General features: G+C 47.8%; 1 protein-coding gene across 1 annotated transcript in view; it reads left to right on the forward strand.

The window, feature by feature from the left end:
* Nucleotides 1-1,119: 1,119 nt before the first annotated feature.
* Nucleotides 1,120-20,243, forward strand: part of CACNA1I (calcium channel, voltage-dependent, T type, alpha 1I subunit) — a gene marked incomplete at both ends in the record, with an annotated part of 30,983 nt that continues 11,859 nt past the window's right edge. Inside the window, 19 exons of the mRNA XM_010193679.1 lie at nucleotides 1,120-1,271; nucleotides 1,895-2,080; nucleotides 2,769-2,886; nucleotides 3,358-3,513; nucleotides 3,939-4,029; nucleotides 5,962-6,164; nucleotides 7,333-7,749; nucleotides 8,422-8,522; nucleotides 9,551-9,674; nucleotides 10,446-10,514; nucleotides 11,472-11,656; nucleotides 11,994-12,120; nucleotides 13,108-13,233; nucleotides 13,722-13,811; nucleotides 14,796-14,988; nucleotides 16,081-16,232; nucleotides 18,212-18,321; nucleotides 18,905-19,038; nucleotides 19,782-19,852. Coding sequence (XP_010191981.1) covers nucleotides 1,120-1,271; nucleotides 1,895-2,080; nucleotides 2,769-2,886; nucleotides 3,358-3,513; nucleotides 3,939-4,029; nucleotides 5,962-6,164; nucleotides 7,333-7,749; nucleotides 8,422-8,522; nucleotides 9,551-9,674; nucleotides 10,446-10,514; nucleotides 11,472-11,656; nucleotides 11,994-12,120; nucleotides 13,108-13,233; nucleotides 13,722-13,811; nucleotides 14,796-14,988; nucleotides 16,081-16,232; nucleotides 18,212-18,321; nucleotides 18,905-19,038; nucleotides 19,782-19,852 — 2,805 coding nt within the window. The remainder of the gene's footprint in view (nucleotides 1,272-1,894; nucleotides 2,081-2,768; nucleotides 2,887-3,357; nucleotides 3,514-3,938; nucleotides 4,030-5,961; nucleotides 6,165-7,332; nucleotides 7,750-8,421; nucleotides 8,523-9,550; nucleotides 9,675-10,445; nucleotides 10,515-11,471; nucleotides 11,657-11,993; nucleotides 12,121-13,107; nucleotides 13,234-13,721; nucleotides 13,812-14,795; nucleotides 14,989-16,080; nucleotides 16,233-18,211; nucleotides 18,322-18,904; nucleotides 19,039-19,781; nucleotides 19,853-20,243) is intronic.

The following is a 20,243-nucleotide window of genomic DNA, read 5'->3' on the forward strand; positions in this document are numbered from 1 at the left end:
TTGACCACGACTCTCTGGCTTCTTTCCTTCGTTTCACAGGGAACAGCAAGAACCTGGCATCCCTCATCAATGACATCAGTGCAGCCTCTTTCTCCCTCCAAAGCAATGTTTCGTTGTTCCTGAGGAAACAGTCTAGACCCTTTCCTGACCTTGTCAGAGAAGTTTCCAAGGCTGCACACACTGAAGAAAAAGTCATTAATTCAGAAAACAAAAGGAGGAGTAATTTAATTTGCTCAGACTTGCTCCACTGATGGAGTCATTAAAACACTTTCTCTCATATGCACAAACACATTGGTCTCTGCTGGAGGAGGCTGTATCACAGCAGCTGAAAGATGTGTCAGAGATTGAACAGAAAAAAAAATGCCTGAAGTGGGGTCAGATTGCCCTTTTTTCCCTTTTCTTTCCTTCCCCTTGCCAACCCCCCAAGACAAATCTTGTGTCATCCCTGGTAGTTTTCACCTGGTGCATCTGTTGCCTTCTCTTGCTGTCAATTTTATCTTTTCCTCTGACCACTCTGAGGACAGAGGCATGAGATAAGACTGCTGGAGCAAGACCAGACAACTAATGCATACCAAAGATTTGGTGGGGAGTAGGGGAGAGAAAATAGGAGAGGGAAAAATTATAGAGGGGAAAGGGGCAGAGAATTACAGTGAGGTTAAGAGGAAGATGGGGAACTGTTTTCCTATCATTCAAATGTTTTCAGAATTTCAGCAAAAAAATTGTGCCAGGTACCTGTGGAAACCTCAGAGAAAATAATCCTTGAAGAAAGAGGCTGACCAAAGATCAGCCACTTTTGGCCTGCTTCAAAAAATGTTCAAGTTCTTTGCACAGTGAAGCAGTTTTTAGCTGGAGGACCGGGATATGGAGTAGGATGCAGGAGACACTTGGTCAGCTTTGGCTCTGTGAATGGCTGTGAGGCTCCTGACCACCTCTAGTAAAAGAATTTGTTAAGGACATATTGAACTGGAGTGCCAAGGTCACTCTATCCAACTCTACTTTAATCTCTCCCATAGTCATTTACAGCTCTCTGCAAAGCCTGTCCTCCGGGAATGGTGGCACTTTATTTCCCATGATTTCAGGGCTCTTTCCATTCTGACTCTGAATTTGCTTTCTCTCCAGCCAGAGGAACTGACCAACATCTTGGAGATCAGCAACGTTGTCTTTACAAGCATGTTTGCCCTGGAGATGATCCTGAAACTTGCTGCTTTCGGTCTCTTTGATTACCTCCGCAACCCCTACAACATCTTCGACAGTATCATCGTCATCATCAGGTGACAAGGGCCTTGGGGATCAGCTGAAATGCACACAGAAAAGAGTATCACAGAGCTTGCACCTTTTCATGTGCCTTTTCAGAAAGGATTTAGCAGCTACACTAGGAGGAGCTGAGCTGATGCACAAGGCCAAGGATTGGGAGACCAAGATGTCCTTTCCCAACACTTGGTGGCCCTAGACAAGCCCCATAGCATTTCTGCCGTTCAGTTGTCTCTTCTGTATAATGGACACAATCACAGTTGCTTTTCAAGTCCACAACAAATATTAGCTGTGAAGTATTTTGCAAATGCACAAATGAAGGTTGCTACAGGGGTTTAATGTGTGATAGAAGAACTTGTCTTGCTGGAACTTAATGCTGCAATCCTTTCCTCATTCCTGCAACATGAAGTGCCATGTTCATGTTCTGAAGAGAGAAATGCAGCTTTCTACACATAAGTATAGACCTGTAGTATATACTTCTAATTATATCTTGTTCAAACAGATTTTCTCTCTAATCCCTATATACACGCCGCTAATGCAGAGGTGATAACTTGGATTAGCATTGTTATTCCTCTGTCTCTTCTGTTTGCTCACTTCTCTGCTGTTTTGTCCCTTGCACTCCCTGTACCTCTCTGGGCTGTAGCATCTGGGAGATCATTGGCCAGGCAGATGGGGGCCTGTCTGTCCTGAGGACTTTCCGCCTCCTGCGGGTGCTGAAGCTGGTGCGTTTCATGCCTGCGCTGCGCCGCCAGCTTGTGGTGCTGATGAAGACTATGGACAATGTAGCCACCTTCTGCATGCTCCTTATGCTCTTCATCTTTATATTCAGGTGAGAAGGAAGCTGCCTTACAGTGTTTTGGAGGGGCACTGCATGGCTCATGTGGGCATCTACTTCACGGCATGGGTGCATTACTCATCTTGCTCATTGCTGTAGGATCAGGCAGCAATGACAGACATTTATTTGCTCATAAGGACTGAGGTTATTGCTGCCCTACATTGGGATCAGCAGCTAAAAATTTGGCCTGGGTGGGGCAGAGAAATACTGCCACCAAATGTGCATGTTGAGCATAATGTCCCATGCAGGATAGGTGAAGTCTCTTGGTAATCAACACTGGTTGCAGGTACAGTTCAGTCTGGAGGCTGGTTCTGACAAAAGGGCTGCAGGAAGCACCCAAGAAAGTTTGTCGGTGCCTCCTGTGGATCCAGTGGTAGGGAGATGGAAAAAAAGACAGCAAAAAAGAACGATGGAGAGAGCAGGTCTGAAGGACATGTTAGAGATAGTACGTGAGCTCCGAGGAAGTGCTGATGGGAAACAAGGTTTTGTGGTGAGCTACTGGGGTGCAGAACATAGCTCCTTCTTCACAGACAGGTTCCAGTGGTGTGGCTGTGTTGTTCTTCCCCTCACTCCTGTGGTACTACATGTGATTGTTGGGACGAAAAGAGAATCACTCTGACAAGTTCACTGTGGTAGCAGAGACCTTTATATTTCACATCATCTCCTCCTCCTGTCCCAACAGCATCCTGGGAATGCACATCTTTGGTTGCAAGTTCAGCCTCAGGACGGACACAGGAGATACAGTTCCTGACCGGAAGAATTTTGACTCCCTGCTGTGGGCCATCGTCACAGTCTTCCAGGTGAGCCCACTTTGCTCTCTATGGGTGGGCCAGGGCAAAGTGAAGAGGATCAGGAGGTGATTTTTCTCATTGCGGAGCATTGCACTTGCTCCTGACAACCCAAAACTTCACACAAAAGACTCCAGGATGTTTGGAGGAAGATTGTTGTAATCAAATGACTGGTTTATCTTTCAGACAGGGGGGCTTCTTCCTTCCTAGGAGAGAGTTTACAAAGGTCACTTCTGTTGTGGCAACTCCTGTGTTAACACCATCACCCCAGCACATGGCTGCCCTCATGGTTGCTCTTCTTGCTTAGCTAACATTATCAGGGCAGTACCACAGCTGGGCAGTGACAGTGGGCAGTGTATGTGTGGTTATGGGGCAGTTCAGAGGCTTGAGGTGGTCCTGATGTGTATCCTTTCACTGCCCTTTTCTGGAAATCCCCTTCATGTTCTTCCTTTATGTTTATGTGGCCTCTGCTCCTGGTTGCAGATCCTAACCCAGGAGGACTGGAATGTTGTGCTCTATAATGGCATGGCCTCCACCTCGCCATGGGCATCTCTCTACTTTGTGGCTCTCATGACGTTTGGCAATTATGTGCTCTTCAATCTGCTAGTGGCCATTCTTGTGGAGGGCTTCCAGGCTGAGGTGAGTTGCCTCTAAGGTGTCATCAGGAGAAGGAACAGAGGTGTTAAAAAGAGGACCTTTGAGACACTTTGAGGGTACTGGGGTGGAAGACTCCCAAAGTATCACACCTCTGTCACTTGTTAAGTTCAGAGTGGGCTTAATTAAATAATAAAAAAAAGGGTTATCCATGCAAAGAAAGACACAAGTCCTCTGGAAGGGAGTTCATAATTTCCATCCTGTGCAACAGACCCTGCCCTACTAGGGTGAGTCCTTTGCCCCTTCAAAAGCAAGAACACAGTACCTCAGCCATCCTAGGTCACACGAGACTTTTGCCAGTGATCACACTGATGCCTGGCCACCAAGGAGGATTTTACAGTTGTTCCAGCCATGAAAGACAAGAACAAATGGTCTTTTCTGTTTATGAGTTCTAAATTTCTGTGTTGCAGGGTGATGCCAATCGGTCATACTCAGATGAAGATCAGAGTTCATCAAACATGGAGGAGATAGATCAGTTCCAAGAGGTCCAGGAAGGCTCAGGTATAATAGCTCAAACAGCCTCATTTGCTCACCTCCCATTGCTCTACAGTGAGAAATGTGAAAGCAGATTCTGCAGAAAAATCACTCCTGTTTCCAAGAACTATCTGATTTTCATTTTGAGCTTCATGCTAGTTTGTGGTATAATCTGCAGAAAAAAACAGAGCTGTGTTGGCATCCCGAGGAATGTGATAGCTAAGAGGAGCAGTTCTTGAATGACCTGAAGAATAGCAGATAGGAGTGAGAAGAGAGACTGTCTCTGCTTACCTTCAGGGTCACCATTTTGGGAACACTGTGTCCAAATCTGGGACCCACATTTAGATAAGGGATAGCAACACATTAAAAAAAGACTCAGACAGATCTGGAAGTCTTGCCTCATAGCGAGAGGCTAATGAAGCTTAGAGAAACCAGAGAAGTGACTTGATCACACACTCTGTAAGCACTGACCATAAGGAGAGATTTCTGATGGTAGATAGCTCTTTAATTGAGCAGAAAAAAAGCATAATGAGATTGTAAAGGTTGGAAGCCGAGCCTAGACAAATTCAGACTGAAAAAAACCATGTATTTTTCAGGAAAGATAATTAACTGTTGGAACAGTCTGCCTACAAACTGCTGGGTAAGGTCTCCACCCCTCGAAGTCTTTCCTTGAGGACTACAAGTCTTTCTACAAGAGGTATTATACCTCGGAGAAGACTTGTTGTCAGGGAGCAGCAAGAGTAGCTTGTTCTGCAATGGATGGCAAGCCAGGAGCTGAGGGGGAAGGACAGCCAGGCAGGAGGGCAGGGACCATACCAAAGCCAGAGTACTCACAAGGTGAGCAGAGCAGGTCTGCTGGCACTAGCCAGGGTCAGTCAATGGTTCAAGGATTGCCAAGCAAGTCCACAGTGATGAGGCAGGTCTGAGGTCAAGCCAGAAAGTCTAGTCAGCAAGACAAGATTAGGATCAACAAGGTGCAAACGTATTCACAGCATAACCCAGACAAGGACCATGGGCACAGGTCTGAGTTTAAATGCAGCTCCCACAGCAAGGAGCAGTGGCTCCAGTCTTGGCTTGTCGCAGCTGTTTCTACAGCAGTCTGATCCTGGGTTACATGGCTGCACCGTATCAGAGCTTACCTGAGTGTAGGCAGCCAATCCCTTAGGAGGGCAGATGAGGAAGAGGTTGCAAAGCCTGTTGGTGCACTCTTGGCTGTGATACTGCATGCAGTTGAGGATATGTGACCTTCTTTAAGAGATAGGTCAAACTAAAGTGATGGTTCTAGTCCTTTCAGGCATTAAAACCCAGCACCCTATCATCTCCATCCATTTCAACAAATGATGATGGTCATCCACAACATCTACCATACCCCTCAGACGTGTCCTGGATCTTCAAGGTCAATTATCAGTCATTGGAAGAGGCCCAGTGTAGTAGGATTGTCTGGGATGAAGAGTATGACTGTAGGAATTTAAAGGTGACCCAAATACATGGATGGTTGTAGGTCTCCCCTTATCTTAGTCTCTTCCTCAGTGTCTCAGCCTAACTGCTTTAAATAGCCAGTCTGACAGTCGGTGGTTTGTCCAGACCTGAAGATGCCAGTGTCTGTTCTTGGCCTGCAGAAGCACACTCTCCTCTCCTTACTGCCAAGGTTTGACTTCTTGCTCTGCCCCTCAGCCTGAGTCTGCCTGACCAGCACTCTGCTCATCTGTCTGGCCCCAAGGAGAGCTGCTGTCAGTTTTGGGAACTAAGGAGAATACTTCAGAGTCTTCCCAGCTTGCACTGCTTTTGTGACAACACCCCGAATCAGAAGAAATTAATGTTGATTGATGCTAACCAGCTAATATTCTGTTAGCTCCTATTAACATGCAAAACAGCTTAGACATTGAAACGGTCACTGTATCGTGAGGAACCCACCTTTTTCTTTTCTCTTTCTTCTTCTTTCTGCATCTTTCCACCCAGATCCCAAGCTCTGTGCAATTCCTGTGACACCTAATGGACACTTGGACCCATCTTTGTCCTCTTCGAACCTGCCAGTGGCTGCCGGAGGGGTCACCAACTCTTCGCACAACTCCCTCCAGCCTGACCAGATCCGTGTTGCTGTCGGCTCCCGGAAGAGCAGTGTGATGTCCCTGGGGAGAATAACCTATGACCAGCGGTCCTTGGTGAGTGAGCGAGTAGAAACGTGTGTCGTACTCTTCTTTTGAAGTCCAAGGTCTCTGTTGTCTTTCTGCCATCACCTGGTGATTGCTGTGGAGGGTTGCACTGCTGCTATAGGCTTCTAACAAACACAAGCACGTTGCCTGTCTTTAGGAAGCCAGGTCAGTTCACATTTGTCTAGATTTCCAGATTATTTACCTCTGTTTCCAGATTACTGATCTATATTCCATTGATTGTGGGATTCAGCTTTTTTATATGTTTCTGGTGGGAGAAGGGAATACCAAGGAGACAGAGTCTCCCTCTTCGAGTGAAACATGTTTTATCCTCTTGCCCTTTCCTTTTTTTCCCTATAGCACAGGACACAAAACGATGCCATGAGTTAAGAGCACAGGAATATCTAGGTGATGCCGGAACTGCCAAGTCCCAAAACATATGAGTTTTCTGGAAGGTTTTGTAACAATGAAGAGGGAAATCTTTACTTGGAGCTCCCCAGAACAGGTCCCACTACCCCTTAGCACTACCTCAAGCACTGCTGACTGTCCAGCCAATGCATCTCAGACCTGTCCACCTTGTAGCACAAGCTTCTGAGCTTTCTGTCCACTGACACACAGCTCTGAGGTAGTGCATCCATGCTCAAATGAGTCACGCCCCTGTTATTTCTAAACAGGGAGGGCTGGCAGCCAAGTACTACATGATGTTTCTGATACGGTTAGAGTAGACTGTAACCAACAATCCTGTTTCTCTTGTTTCTTCCTTTTACTGAGATGACATGTCAGATTATCTGTCACCCTGTACCATGTGTTATCCTTTACCCCAGGGCAGTGTAAAAAACTGCCAATCAGATTTTTTGAAAGCTTTATTCTTGCTATGTGCTGGTGTAAGTAACAACATCAGGCAACTGGCCTTTGGCTTTATTGCTTACCTTCATCGTAAGTGCTTTACACAGATGGTGCTATAAAGTAATGACAGCCAACACCATTGCTAACTCATTATCAATTTATTGTCAGATTTACAGAGATTGCTGTGAAATTGCCACCATGCAACTTCCTCGATGGCTAAAAAATGGCAGCTTCCTGGCTTAGGGGCCCAGGGAGAAGTCTGCGATCTGAAATAGGATTGCATGCTCCCTCCTAGTGCCCCAAGTCTCTGAGTCCCCATCCTGCTCTTTTACAGTCCAGCTCCCGCAGTTCCCACTATGGTGCCTGGGGCTGCAGCGGGGCCTGGGGGAGCCGTCGCTCCAGCTGGAACAGCCTGGCCCGGGGACACAGCCTGAAGCACAAGCCCCCTTCTGCTGAGCACGAATCCCTCCTGTCTGGGGAGAGGCACAGGGTGGCAGAGGGAGAGTCAGATGGGACGGGAAGAGTGTTTCATCACCGCCGGACGCTCTCCTTGGATAACAAAGGCTCCTGTGACCTGCTGGAGTTGTCCTCAGTCCCATCTGGCCACAGAGTGACCTGTAAGCTGGGACCAGTGTCCGGGGCCAGCGAGCATCAAGACTGCAATGGCAAAATGCCTAGTATTGCTAAGGAGATCTTCCCAAAGATGAACAACCGCAAGGAACGAGGAGAGGATGATGAAGAGATAGATTATGTGAGTACTTGGTGAAGGTAAACCGGGGTTACACTGCAGTGCTGTGAGAAACCCCAAATCCATCCTCAAGTTTCAGTCTCCCTGAAACATGGATGGGACAGCTAGCAAAGGTGCTTCAAGTACAGCTGGAGGACAACATTGAACACATGCGGGACCTTCTAGGCCCAGACAAGCTCAGACTACGTTGTAAGGCTGCCTGCAGGTCAATTGTACAGTTGGATGGTGGGTGGGAGGCAGATGTGAGGCATCTGCATGGTCATTCAGGGTCTGTTATTTCAGAGCAGTGCAGCCATTGATTTCCACAGCTTAGGAAAGGTTGGGCTGTGTAGGCAGTGAGAGCTTCGCATAGGGAACATCAGCAGATAAGAGCAGGAAGCATAGGCACAGGAGACCAGGCAAGTGAGTTTTATGATGCCAGCCTGGGAGACCGCAAAGCCCAATCTATGAGCAGATCAGCAGTAAAGAGGCCTTGGTAGAGAAGCCCTTACCTCCTCTTCAGTGGCTTGTTCCTCTTTGAGTCCATTTCCTCATTCAGGGGCTTAAAAAAAGGCAAATGGTGCACCTGAGGAACTGCAGGTAGTTTTGTTTTGGGGTCGGAAGTGAAAGGAAGAGCATCTCTCTCAAGCAAACTGGAAGGTAACTGTGACACTTGCTTCTTCTGTGTCCCTCCAGAGCCTGTGCTTTCGCATCCGGAAGATGATGGAAGTCTATAAGCCAGACTGGTGTGAGTTACGGGAAGACTGGTCCATATATCTCTTCTCTCCACAGAACAGGTTTGTGCAGTTCCTGCCATGAGAGGGTTGAGAAGAGCAGGCTGATTCTGTTGTTGTGCTGGCCACATACCCTGAGCTGCATTTTAGGTTGCAACTCTAAACTTACCAGATAGGAATGTGTTTTGTCTCCTCCATCTCCCCTTCTACACTCAAGCAACACTTCTCTTCTTTGATTCTGGAGATGAAAGGAAGGATGAGAATCCTAAATAGCTATTGTGATTTTCCCTCCCTTTGGAGCATCCCACTTTTCTTTTGTGTAATCATAAATATTTATAGGAAAGCAAGGCAGGGAATACTAACATTAGCCCAAAAAGGAGAAGGAATGTATTATTAACAACTCCACAATACTGTTACTTCCTCCCCTGCTACCAGAACAGTCTCAATTTCATTTTCAGTCCCAGTATCAAATCAGAAGTCATATTACTCCTTTTAGGGCAAATTTAGAGTTCTTCTTACCTGAAAAAAAGAAATTTGGGATAAATTCTTCCTGCTAGAGGGATCTTCCCACCAGGAGAAGATGTCCATGTACCCTAGGGGATTTCATTACAGGTTATGAGGGAGAGCTCTTTGCTCTGTGTGACACCATGCAAATGGACACAGTGTCTTTCAGAGTGGACAGAAGTGTGGGTCCCCATGACAGCCAACCTATCTGCCTCTCCTCAGCTTTCAGCACGTGGCCTCTCTGCTCTGGGGTGGTATGAAGTGTGAGTTTGGAAGGAAAACTGAAACCTGGCCTCTTTTCTACAGGTCAGGATTGAAGCACAGGGCCATAGAGGTTAGGAAACCACTCTGGCACTAGGACAATGGGTGAAGGTTCATCTCCTTGTTCTGCCCTTGCTCTGCTCCAGGCTCCCTGTGTGACCATGGGCTACCTTGGGATACTGACATGGCAAAGGGCATCAGTAACAGTGATAGAAAAGCTGCTACATCCAAAGCTCAGTTTTGGCCAGATCTCTCAATCCCCTGTCCTCATACCTCCTAACCTTGCTCTGCCCAAGGCACAAGTGCTTACTGAAATTCTCTTGCAGATTTCGCCTTCTCTGTCAAACCGTCATTGCTCACAAGCTCTTTGACTATGTTGTGCTGGCCTTTATCTTCCTGAACTGCATCACCATTGCCCTGGAGAGACCGCAGATTGAACACAGAAGCACGGTGAGCACCTTTTCCTCCCACCTGCTTTTTAGCACAGCCTCTGACAGAGGTTTGTAAGTGTTCCTGGCACTCGTATGACCTCTGGAAGAACTTCAACATTAAATACCAGCTCCCACTCATCTATTCAAATGCTCAAGTATCAGTAATTCACATAATGTGTGTTTCCCTTGCAGGTTCTTAAAATGGGGCAACTCGCTTTATAATACAGTAATCTTAGTTCCCTCCATTTTGGAGAGTAAGAGAGGCTCCCAGGCACTTGCAGTTAAGAGATAACTAGCAAAAGGGACAAGGACTGGGAACTAAAAGACAGAAGTAACTTCTATTCTGTAGAAATGGCATGCCATCATTCACGTATGCTGCTTTTGAGCTATCTTGGAGATGGCTCAAGCTGGCAAGTGAAATGGCTTTTTCTGCATGTCTGCCTTAGCTGACCACCAGCCTGCACTTACACACAATCACGGTGCTCAGCAGCCCTTCAGGAAGGAGTCCCAGGTCAGCACACCAGGTCTGAGGGAGGCTGAGCAGCACTGGCAGAACAGGGCAGAGAGCACTTTGAAAACAGATTTGCAGGATGCATTGCAAATCCCATCCACTTTGCTACTGCAGAGTTGCATAGAATCCTTTCCCAGCTGCGGCACAGGGCTGAGATAAAGCTGCCCAGCGCTGAACTTTGCCAAAGGAACCTCTCTTACTTCCCCAACTTTCAGATCAAGAATAAGTCAAGATACATTTAAGGCCTTTTTCTGGTTTTGTTTTTGTTTTTTCTTCTAGGAGAGAATCTTTCTTACTGTGTCCAACTACATTTTCACAGCAATTTTTGTAGCTGAGATGACACTGAAGGTAAGTTACTGTGGAGATGAACAGCTCAGAGCCTTTTCCCACTATCAGGAACAACATGGTTCATGTTTACTCGGCACCATTCTAAAATATCTCCATTTTTTCATCATGCCAGTCCCTCCCCCTGCCTTGGTAAAGGCAGATACTGCCTGGGATTGAGTCCCCTCTTGTCAGGCATGGAGAGGATGTTTATCTTAGGATTTAAATCTAAAAGGATCTTAGTATCTGGGAGGAGTAGTTGGCATCCAGATATGGATTTTGTAATAATGTCAAGTGTTTGTTCCTTTCCTCCTGGAGCAAGAATGGGGGAAATAACAGTAATATGAACAACATACTCTTAGTTGAGATAATAATTTAATAGGTGTCTTAAGTATTTTTATGACAGTAGGGAGATCTTGTTATTCCCCTCTTGGAGACTGGGAAAAAGTCCCAAAACTGGGTAAAGACAGTCTCAAAAGTGGGTGCCTGAACTTAAAACCCTTAAAATTCATACCAAAATTATGACCATGATTTACACGGTGTTAAGCTCTCCCCAAGGCCAGCAGTGTCTGTAGCACCTTCTGATATTGACAACTGCTGAGAATCAAACCACATCCTTAGGAGGGGTGCCTGATTTTACCTCCTGAATGACCTCTGGTCTGAGAGACTTGCCCCAGGTGTGTGGTATGGCAGGGAAAGGTTTTCTGCAAGTTCCCTACAGTGTCCTGCTGCTCAGGGAGGCAGAAGAAAGATGAGAAGACATTATGGCCTTGTTATTTCTGGAGTAATGTGCCACCACTTTCCCCAAAGGCATTTTCCTTCATAGCCTTCCAGGTGAAAGGAAAAGGTGATGAGATGACACTTCAGTGTCACGTGAAGTTGGTAAATGTTCCCTCTCCTCCACCTTTCTCCACAGCTGCCTTCTACCAGGTAACATGGAGAGGAGCCATTTAACCCCTCTTTCTCTTTCCTCTTTTGCAGGTGGTCTCTCTAGGCCTGTATTTTGGGGATCAAGCTTATCTCCGCAGCAGCTGGAATGTCTTGGATGGCTTCTTGGTCTTTGTGTCTCTCATTGACATTGTGGTCTCGGTGGCCTCTGCTGGTGGCGCCAAAATCCTGGGGGTGCTGCGGGTCCTCCGTCTGCTACGCACCTTACGTCCCCTCAGGTCAGAGCCCCACTGAGCCCTGCTTGATCCCCTCTTCCCACTGTGCCCTCCCCAGGAAGGGTCCCAGAGTCAGGTCCCTCTATGCCAGGCAAAGTGTGGTCTTTGATAAGCCACGAGCGTCAGGGAGATTCCCCTTAGCCATATGGCTCTGGCCTTGAACGTACCTCATCAGACAACCAACTCAGAGGAGAGAAGACACTTTTTGGTTGCAGGAAAGTGTTCCCCACTGGTGGGTCACCACACAGGGAGAATGGGGATCTGCTGCTGAAAATGCTTAGCTTAGGCCAAACATCGCTGCCCTGTCCCTCTGTCATCCTTGCCCTTCCTTCCCTTCCAGAGTCATCAGCCGAGCCCCTGGCCTGAAGCTGGTGGTGGAGACGCTCATTTCTTCCCTCAAGCCCATAGGAAACATCGTCCTCATCTGCTGCGCTTTCTTCATCATCTTTGGCATCCTAGGTGTGCAGGTAGGATTGTTACTGCCCAGTGCACTCGCTCCTACAATGGTCATCAAACAGCACTCATGTCCTCTCCCCTACCATGGGCAGCTATATCCCAGGTACAGGCACAGGAAATGGAGCAGAACCATGCAAGACAGGAGTTAACACTCACAGGATATAGGCAGGAGCTATATCACTGTTTGGGTCAGTGTTATAGGGAAAGCCCAAGGCTGGCAGAGCACAGGACTCACTGGCCACATCCATGCCACACCACAAGAGCAAGCAGCTCAGTGCCACCTTGCACCAACCCTGCCTTCAGTCAGCTCTGCTTCTCCCCCTCGCTCTGAGCCCTAAATCCACCCACAATGTTCTTTTATTTTTTTATTTAATCCTCTTTATTTTTGGCTGTTGCATTGCAGAGGAGCAAGGGTGTGGGCGTTACTTCCATCTCAGGGAATGTGCTATACTTAGTCTGCTCTGATGCATCTGTACAAATGCACAATCCAGTACCTTCCATATGGGGAAAGCAGCCCTGGGCAGAAGAGCCACAGCAGTGCAGTGCAGCTTTGTGAAAAAATGTATCTGAGAAGCAGGGGGTTGTTTTTTTCTGGTTCTTTACCCTCAGATGAGATCTTCTTTTCCCATCAGCTGTCTCAGTAACTGGGAAGCAGGGAGGGGAGATTACTCCTGGGGACTGAATAGAAGAATTTTTTTTCCTTTTGGGCTGGTGGCTCTAATTGCACTCAGAAAGTGAGTGCAATTAGAAAAGTTATAGTCACTGCTGGTCTGGGGCAATGGAGGTGGCTGAAAAGCCAGGTATGGGTTGTGAGGGTGGCTCCTTATCAATATTTGAGTCTCTGCTCTACATCACATTGGTGATCCTCCCTACCTGTCATGCTCCACCTGGCTTGCAGCCCTGCATCCCACCCACCGTCTCGGGAGCTTCTGCACATCCCAGGGAGCATGGGGAACCCTGTGGGGAAAGGGACTGATGGGCTCGCTCCCCTCCTGCAGCTCTTCAAGGGCAAGTTCTACCACTGCCTGGGAGTCGACATCAGGAACATCACCAACCGGTCTGACTGCGTGGCCGCCAACTACAAGTGGGTGCACCACAAGTATAACTTCGACAATCTGGGGCAGGTGAGTGTGCCCCCAGATGCTGTCTCTGATGGGAACCCAGCACAGGGTTTGTCTCCTCCTATATGTACACCTCCCTGGGGCACAGATGCAGTACCTGGAAAGCCTGATCCCTGGACCAGGAGAGGTAGTTATTTGGCATGGGTGTCCATGCAGAAGCTGTCACTAGTGGGTTGGTATCAAGATGATGCTTGCAGGTTGTGGGAGAATGAAAAACGGTGGCAGCAGAGAGCTTGTTTTTCTTTTTCCTCCTGCTACAAAGCAGATGTTCTTCACGACCTCTCTCCTCTGGTGGATCTGGCTGCACATGGCTTCCTGTCCACCCCTCCCTCTCCTCCATGGGGGAAGGAGCAGGTTTTGATGTGAGCAGAGACACAGGCAGGAAGAGTATTTCAATGTTGTGTGTGTTAGAGCGTAAACACACCTTTTTTTTTTTTCCCAGCCTGCCAGATGCACCCTGCTCCACATCTGCTTTGCTTTGTATGTTGCAGGCTCTGATGTCCCTCTTTGTTCTGGCTTCCAAGGATGGTTGGGTCAATATTATGTATAATGGACTAGATGCTGTGGCTGTTGACCAGCAGGTACAAAGACCTCCTTGTGAAAGGACCTTTCTCACTTTCCTTGAGCTAGTAAGGCAGAAGCATGCTTTAATGTTCTGCATCAGACAAATCCCTCAAACCATGACTCCCTTCCAGGGCCCTTCTGAGTCCTTTGCTCACCTATTTGCAAGGGGTCAGGATCATGCCTGGTCCATGCAGGGAGGTGCAGCTGTGGCTATCTATAGTGATTCTCACCCTCTACTCCATTTGGATCTCACAGCAGGCCTTTTTCTATTTGTAATGATGGAGCAACAATGCCACATGCCTTTCTGGACATGCTGGCTCCCTCCTGGCCCACAGATGGTTATTTAATACCCTGTAAAGCAGGAACTGTTGGGCTGTTGCCCACTGCATCCCTATTCCTCTACTGCTAAGACAATGACCTTGATAGTGTCCATCGTAGACACCTGCCATGGGATGCAGTACCACTGGCCTGAACCTCGGAGATGGTGCTCCATTTACGTCTGAACCTCTGCAGGCTGTGCACCCCTGTTGGCTTTTTGTCAGGAGACCCAGTCGAAGTCAGGACCTCCTTTCTCTTGGAGCCTGAATTACATTTTTATTACAGTCTCATTGCCGTTTTGGTGGCATGAGGATGTGGTCTTTACATGCCCTTGAGCTAAAGTTGTTACTGGTGCCTGGACCACCCATTTCACCACATCCTGGGGTTGTACACAACCTGCAGCTGGGGTTGTGCCTGCACTGTGGGTGACTGTACAGGTGGACCCTTGCCCTAACTTCCACCTGCTCCATCAATGCAAGCTACATTTTTGCCAGCTGATGCCAAAATCCAGTCAGCCAATCACAAAGTGCCTTGCCTGTAGCCCTAGCCTTTTCCAGCCCACTCCCCTCATTTCCATAACACCTTCCCACCTCGCCAGCAGCCAATCACCATCACAGGTCCCACCCCCATCATTTCCATACCACCACCCATCCAACCAGGCTCTGTTCTCCCCCCTTCTCCAGCCAGTGACCAACAACAACCCCTGGATGCTCCTCTACTTCATCTCCTTCCTCCTCATCGTCAGCTTCTTTGTGCTCAACATGTTCGTGGGAGTGGTGGTGGAGAACTTCCACAAGTGCCGGCAGCACCAGGAGGCCGAGGAGGCGCGCCGGCGAGAGGAGAAGCGCCTCCGCCGCCTGGAGAAGAAGCGAAGGAGTAAGGCACAGCCTAAGTGTTTGGTCGGTTCGTAGGCCAAGGTTTTCTGAGAAAAACCTTCTCCTCTTCTTTTTCTCTCCCGATGGACCAGTCTCCAAAATGCATCGCTTGTGGCTGCGCTCTCAGCCTTCCTCCCTGCACCACTGCTGTGTCACTACACACTTCGCTAGGGTGGTCTGTGGAAGAGGGGTGGCTGGCGAGATCTGCTGGGACTCTGGGGAAGCCACTGGGGTTTTAGCACCCTGCCCCTCAGAAGATATGTACCAAAAATACTCCTGTGCTCCAGCTGGTGTGCACTTCTGACACAGGACATGCACGCAATGGTACACCTCCTGAGTTTGGGATAGTCCCAGCTGGGCTTTCTGCAACCCAGCTGGTGTTTTGGGGAAGACCTGGACAGACCATCCTTTGTGTTTAAACCCAAATTTAAAGAAGAGGGAGGGGAAAAAAAAGAGGATGACCCCTGTGTTTTGTTCCTGGCTCTTTCCATCAGTGTTGCAGTGTCACTCCTTGGGGTCCCAACCCTCTGGGGTGAAGCAAGCCCCTTTCCTGTTTTTTTTCATCCTCTTCTGTATTAGTTTTAGACAAAAATTGCAAAAGCATACTCACCTCTGGAAATCATCCCTGCTACCCCAGACTGATGGTTTTCTGCCATTCACAGCCTGTGGGCATGCTTTCCCTTCCTCTGCTCCAGTTTTTCCCTCTCTCCTGTGACACCCTGGGGCCTCTTCTGGAACCATCTGCTCCCTTTTATCATTTGTGATCTTAATTTGCTGAGGCATGAAATGCTGATTTAGCACCATTCCCACAAACATAGACGAACAGATTTTTTTTCTAGCATTCCTTTCCTTGTCTTTTTTCTACTTATGTTTTCCCCACTTCTTTTCCTCCTTTTTACATTTTTTCCCCCCTTCTTATGTCCACTATCTCTTATGTATCCCTTTCTGTTCTTTCTCTCTCCTGCTGTCATTCCCTGTTCTTTCAACACCTATCACCACTTTTATGCCCGCTTCCTTCTCAGTGTTTCTTACTCATTTCTCTCTTTCTTCCAATTTCTTCCTAATTCTACTCATCTCCCTCTTTCCAATGAAGAGGCGCAGCGTTTGCCGTACTATGCTACCTACTGCCCCATACGCCTCCTTATTCATTCGGTCTGCACCAGCCACTATCTGGACATCTTCATCACTTTCATCATCTGCCTCAACGTCGTCACTATGTCCTTGGAGCACTACAACCAACCTGTGGTGAGTGAGATCATGGAGATAAGCCCTGCCTGTAGTCATTATGTTGTTTTGCTACAGCTTTCTGATTAGCACTGCCCACCAGAATAGGTAGGACACATGAGTGTCTCTAAAAAATACCATTAAAGTGTTGCAAGGGTTAATGTAGTAGGCAAAGTTATGTGAAGAATTTTCTATATATCCAGAAAGGTACCTTCTATTCAGACACTTGTTATTCATTAAAATCAATAGGGTATCTAAGCAAGAGTTGGTTCCCTAGAAAGCATGATGCAATTAGGTCTCTGTGCTTTATATTATTAAGTGGGTATGTGGGTGACCCAAATTTAGCTGCCTGGTCTGCTTTATATGTTCCCCTGGATCCTAACAGGAGGAGTGGTAGAAACAGCAGTGTCCTAAGAGGTTCAGTCTTTGCACCAGATTTCCAAATGTCATTTCAATTCTCCTGTCATATGGCCTGAGCTGAGAGGACTAGAGTGGCTGGTTGTGTGTCATGGAATGGGATGGCTTTACTGAGCCACCTTTTATGCTTAAGACAAGCTGCAGAGGCTAAGTGCTGAGCAAAGCCTCTCTCTCAGCTGCAGGGGTTGATTCCCATCAAAGGGCCTTGAAGGCCATATAAGTTTTTTCTTTGCTTGGTGTTGTGGTTTAACTTGGCAAACTGGAAGACCAGATTCCTGGCAAAGCACTAGGAGCCTCTGATGGAAAAAAATGTGTGTTGCACATATCAAAGGAGCTTTCTGCCTTCATATGCAGAGCGAGCATTCATCGTGACATCTGCCCAGTGGCATTTCATTTTTCTCTTCAGGAGACCCTTGGTTGAGGTGACAACTCTGGTGCTTGAGCACCAGATGCTGTCCAAGGTAGCTCAGGTTTTGATCAGGAGCTAAACCTGTCTGTCCTCATGCAGATTCATTGCCGGGCTCCTCTGTTTCTTGCCCATCTTACCCAACTGCCCAGCTTTTATCTTGCCCTTGATGGTGTCAAGTTGTACTCTTAAGGAACTCTCAACCTTTATCTGTTGTCATCCTCATGTCAGGCCTTAGTTCCTGAGCAAGTCACTCTTCTTCCTTACTCCTCAGCTCCTTCCCCTGGAAGGCAGGTCCAGCCACACCAGCCTAATATCAGGCTCTGCTAAAGAATCTTGCCAAAGTCCTTTGAACCCTTCCAATACAAAGTGCTACCAAATGCTGCCTATGCTCACACTGGTCCTCAGTGGTGGAAATGAGGCAGCACATAAAAGAAACAGAAGCCCAACAGCTATGACATATAGCTGCTCCAGAACAAGGCACAGAGGGTCTTTTTCCCATCAGAGATGACATGTATCCACAACTGGAGTAACCTTCATGCCTCACTTCTGGTTGATGGCTATGATGGCTCTTCTCAGTGATGTCCAATGACAGGACAAGGGGCGATGGGTGCAAGCTAGAGTATAGGAGGTTCCATGTGAACATAAGGAGAAAGTTTTTCACTGTGAGGCTGACAGAGCACTGAACAGACTGCCCAGAGAGGTTGTGGAGTCTCCTTCTCTGGAGACATTCAAGACTCCCCTGGATGTGTTCCTGTGTGACCTAGTCTAGGTGATCCTGCTCTGGCAGGGGGGTTGGACTAGATGATCTTTTGAGGTCCCTTCCAACTCCTAATATTCTGTGATAGTGCCATTAACATGGTGGCATCCTGGTGACATGGGCTACCAGCAGAAGAGGAGACTGATTGTACTTAGTGGATTCTCCTTGCAATAGCCTCCTCCTCCTCATTGTGATGAGCAGTACAGGAGAAAGGAGCAATAGCCAGTCCTGAGAACAACATGAGACAGAAGGGCCAGCTGGTGGTCACCCTTAGTAGGCAGCCTCCACATTCCAGTAGGTAGGAGGCATGAGGCAGCTTCCACACCTCACAATTCCTGGCACTCAGGAGAGTCCCCACAGGTTGTGTGCTTGGTGTTGCTTTTGCCTCAATTCTTTACCCTCTCTTTCTGCTGGCAGTCCCTGGAGACCGCCCTCAAGTACTGCAACTACCTGTTCACCACAGTCTTTGTGTTGGAGGCAGTCCTCAAGCTGGTGGCATTCGGTCTGCGGCGATTCTTCAAAGACAGGTGAGCAGAGGGTTGTGTCAAACCTAGGCGTGGGACAACTGGGCTTGGGGTGGAAGTTTTGAGGATGGATCCCTATCTGGAGTGTGACGTGGTAGCACTGCCTGCTAGTTCTGCACAGCATGGACCTAGCTTGAGCCTGTGTGACCCACAATGCCTAGGCAATAGTAAGAGCTGTCCAAAAATTGCCTCTTGGTTGGCATCTGCTGGTTAGGCTGGAAAGCAAAGGAGGGGAGGTTAGAGAGAGCCATTTTTTTCCTGCCCTTGAGGCAAACTGGAAGCATGCTGAAGCAGAACACATATTCAAGGTAGTAAGGCTGTAAAAAGCTGAGCCCATTAGTCAAAGCACAGCACCATAGTAACACAGCTCCATGCTTTCAGATCAGCTGGCTTGCCTCTGGCTGCTCATGGTGTGTGCAAAGTGAATCTCTGTTTGTCTGCAAAAGACCATATAGGCTGACTCAGAGTGGGGCCTTGAACTCATATATAAAGAAATATTTAGGTTGAAGTGCAGACAATTCACCTTTTTTCAGGGAAATGGAAATACTCCATCTTCCTTTATTCTCTTCATTTTTTTCTTCTTAAGGTGGAACCAGCTAGATCTGGCCATTGTGCTGCTGTCTGTCATGGGCATCACACTGGAAGAGATTGAAATCAATGCTGCTCTCCCAATTAACCCCACTATCATCCGGATCATGAGGGTGCTGCGTATTGCCCGGGGTGAGATAGACACTGACCAGAGGCAGGGGTATAGGTGGGCCATTGAATGGGACTTGGTGCCATGACTCATTGAGCAGTGGCTGTATAGTCATGTTCCTAGCCCTGGGAGAGAGGCAGGGGATGTGATGAAGGACAGCCTAGAGGCTAAAGCCTTCTAGCTTCCTTTAGCCAGGCATTTAGATGCAGTGGTTTTAACAGGAGGTGAAGGATCACGAGGGGTGAGCAGGTCACATGAGAGCTGACCATTCAGTGTTACTCTCTTATGGGGCAAGTATGGCAGTGGTGTTTGGAGACGGGACCACCAAGCAGGTTAAAGTTTGCACAGGGAGGGGGACTTAATCTTCCTGGTGGTGGCCAAGATGTGCTAAGCTGCCTTAACAAATGGTAACTGGAGGAAGAGAATGTGGTGGAATGAAAAACCAGAGCAGAGGGACAATTGTGACACACATTGCTCGGAGAAAGAGGGCTCTTCACCAGACTGTCTGGGTGAAGCAGAAGAAGCCTGATAGGCATGGGTGGCAGAAACAGAGTATTTAGTAAGAAGGTAGACTGCAGGAGAAGGAACCACTGGGGTTGTACAGTCAAAAGAAGTGGGGAAAGGAAGGAGGCCGAGGGAGACAGTCCATTTTTCTATAAGGGGTGACAGAACATCTGTCTTGTGCTACTGCCATTACTAAGTCACATAAAGGATGGACCTTGTGAACTCAGTCTGAATTACACTTCTCTTGTGCTTGTTGTGGCAGTACTGAAGCTACTGAAGATGGCCACAGGAATGAGAGCGCTGCTGGACACAGTTGTTCAAGCCCTGCCACAGGTAAAACAGACCAGCTCCCAAAAAGACTCTTCTTTTCTGCACCCTTTTTCCAAAGGGTTGATTTTTGTGGATTCTCAGAGATGGTGTCTGCTGTGTCATGCAGGCAACTGCCTGAAGGTGATGTCCAAGTTTTCATGTCATTAATGGGGTACAGCTCTCCTCAGATAGATGTTGTCCAGGTTATCACATCAGCCACAGGTGTACAGCTCACCTCACATCTCTGTTCAGTGGGTGAATTAAATGAGGCTTGATTCTTGGATAAGGGCAGATTTCTTCCCATCACATCTAGCTAGTTTCCAACTGCTTACGGCAAGTTCCCAGCTCCTCTCTCCCCTCTCCATAAGAAGGGAAGAATGACTGGCAGCCATTTCAGCAGGAACGGGGGTCGTTG

Source organism: Mesitornis unicolor, unplaced genomic scaffold (assembly GCF_000695765.1).
Source record: "Mesitornis unicolor isolate BGI_N332 unplaced genomic scaffold, ASM69576v1 scaffold44691, whole genome shotgun sequence".
Classification (NCBI taxonomy): domain Eukaryota; kingdom Metazoa; phylum Chordata; class Aves; order Mesitornithiformes; family Mesitornithidae; genus Mesitornis; species Mesitornis unicolor.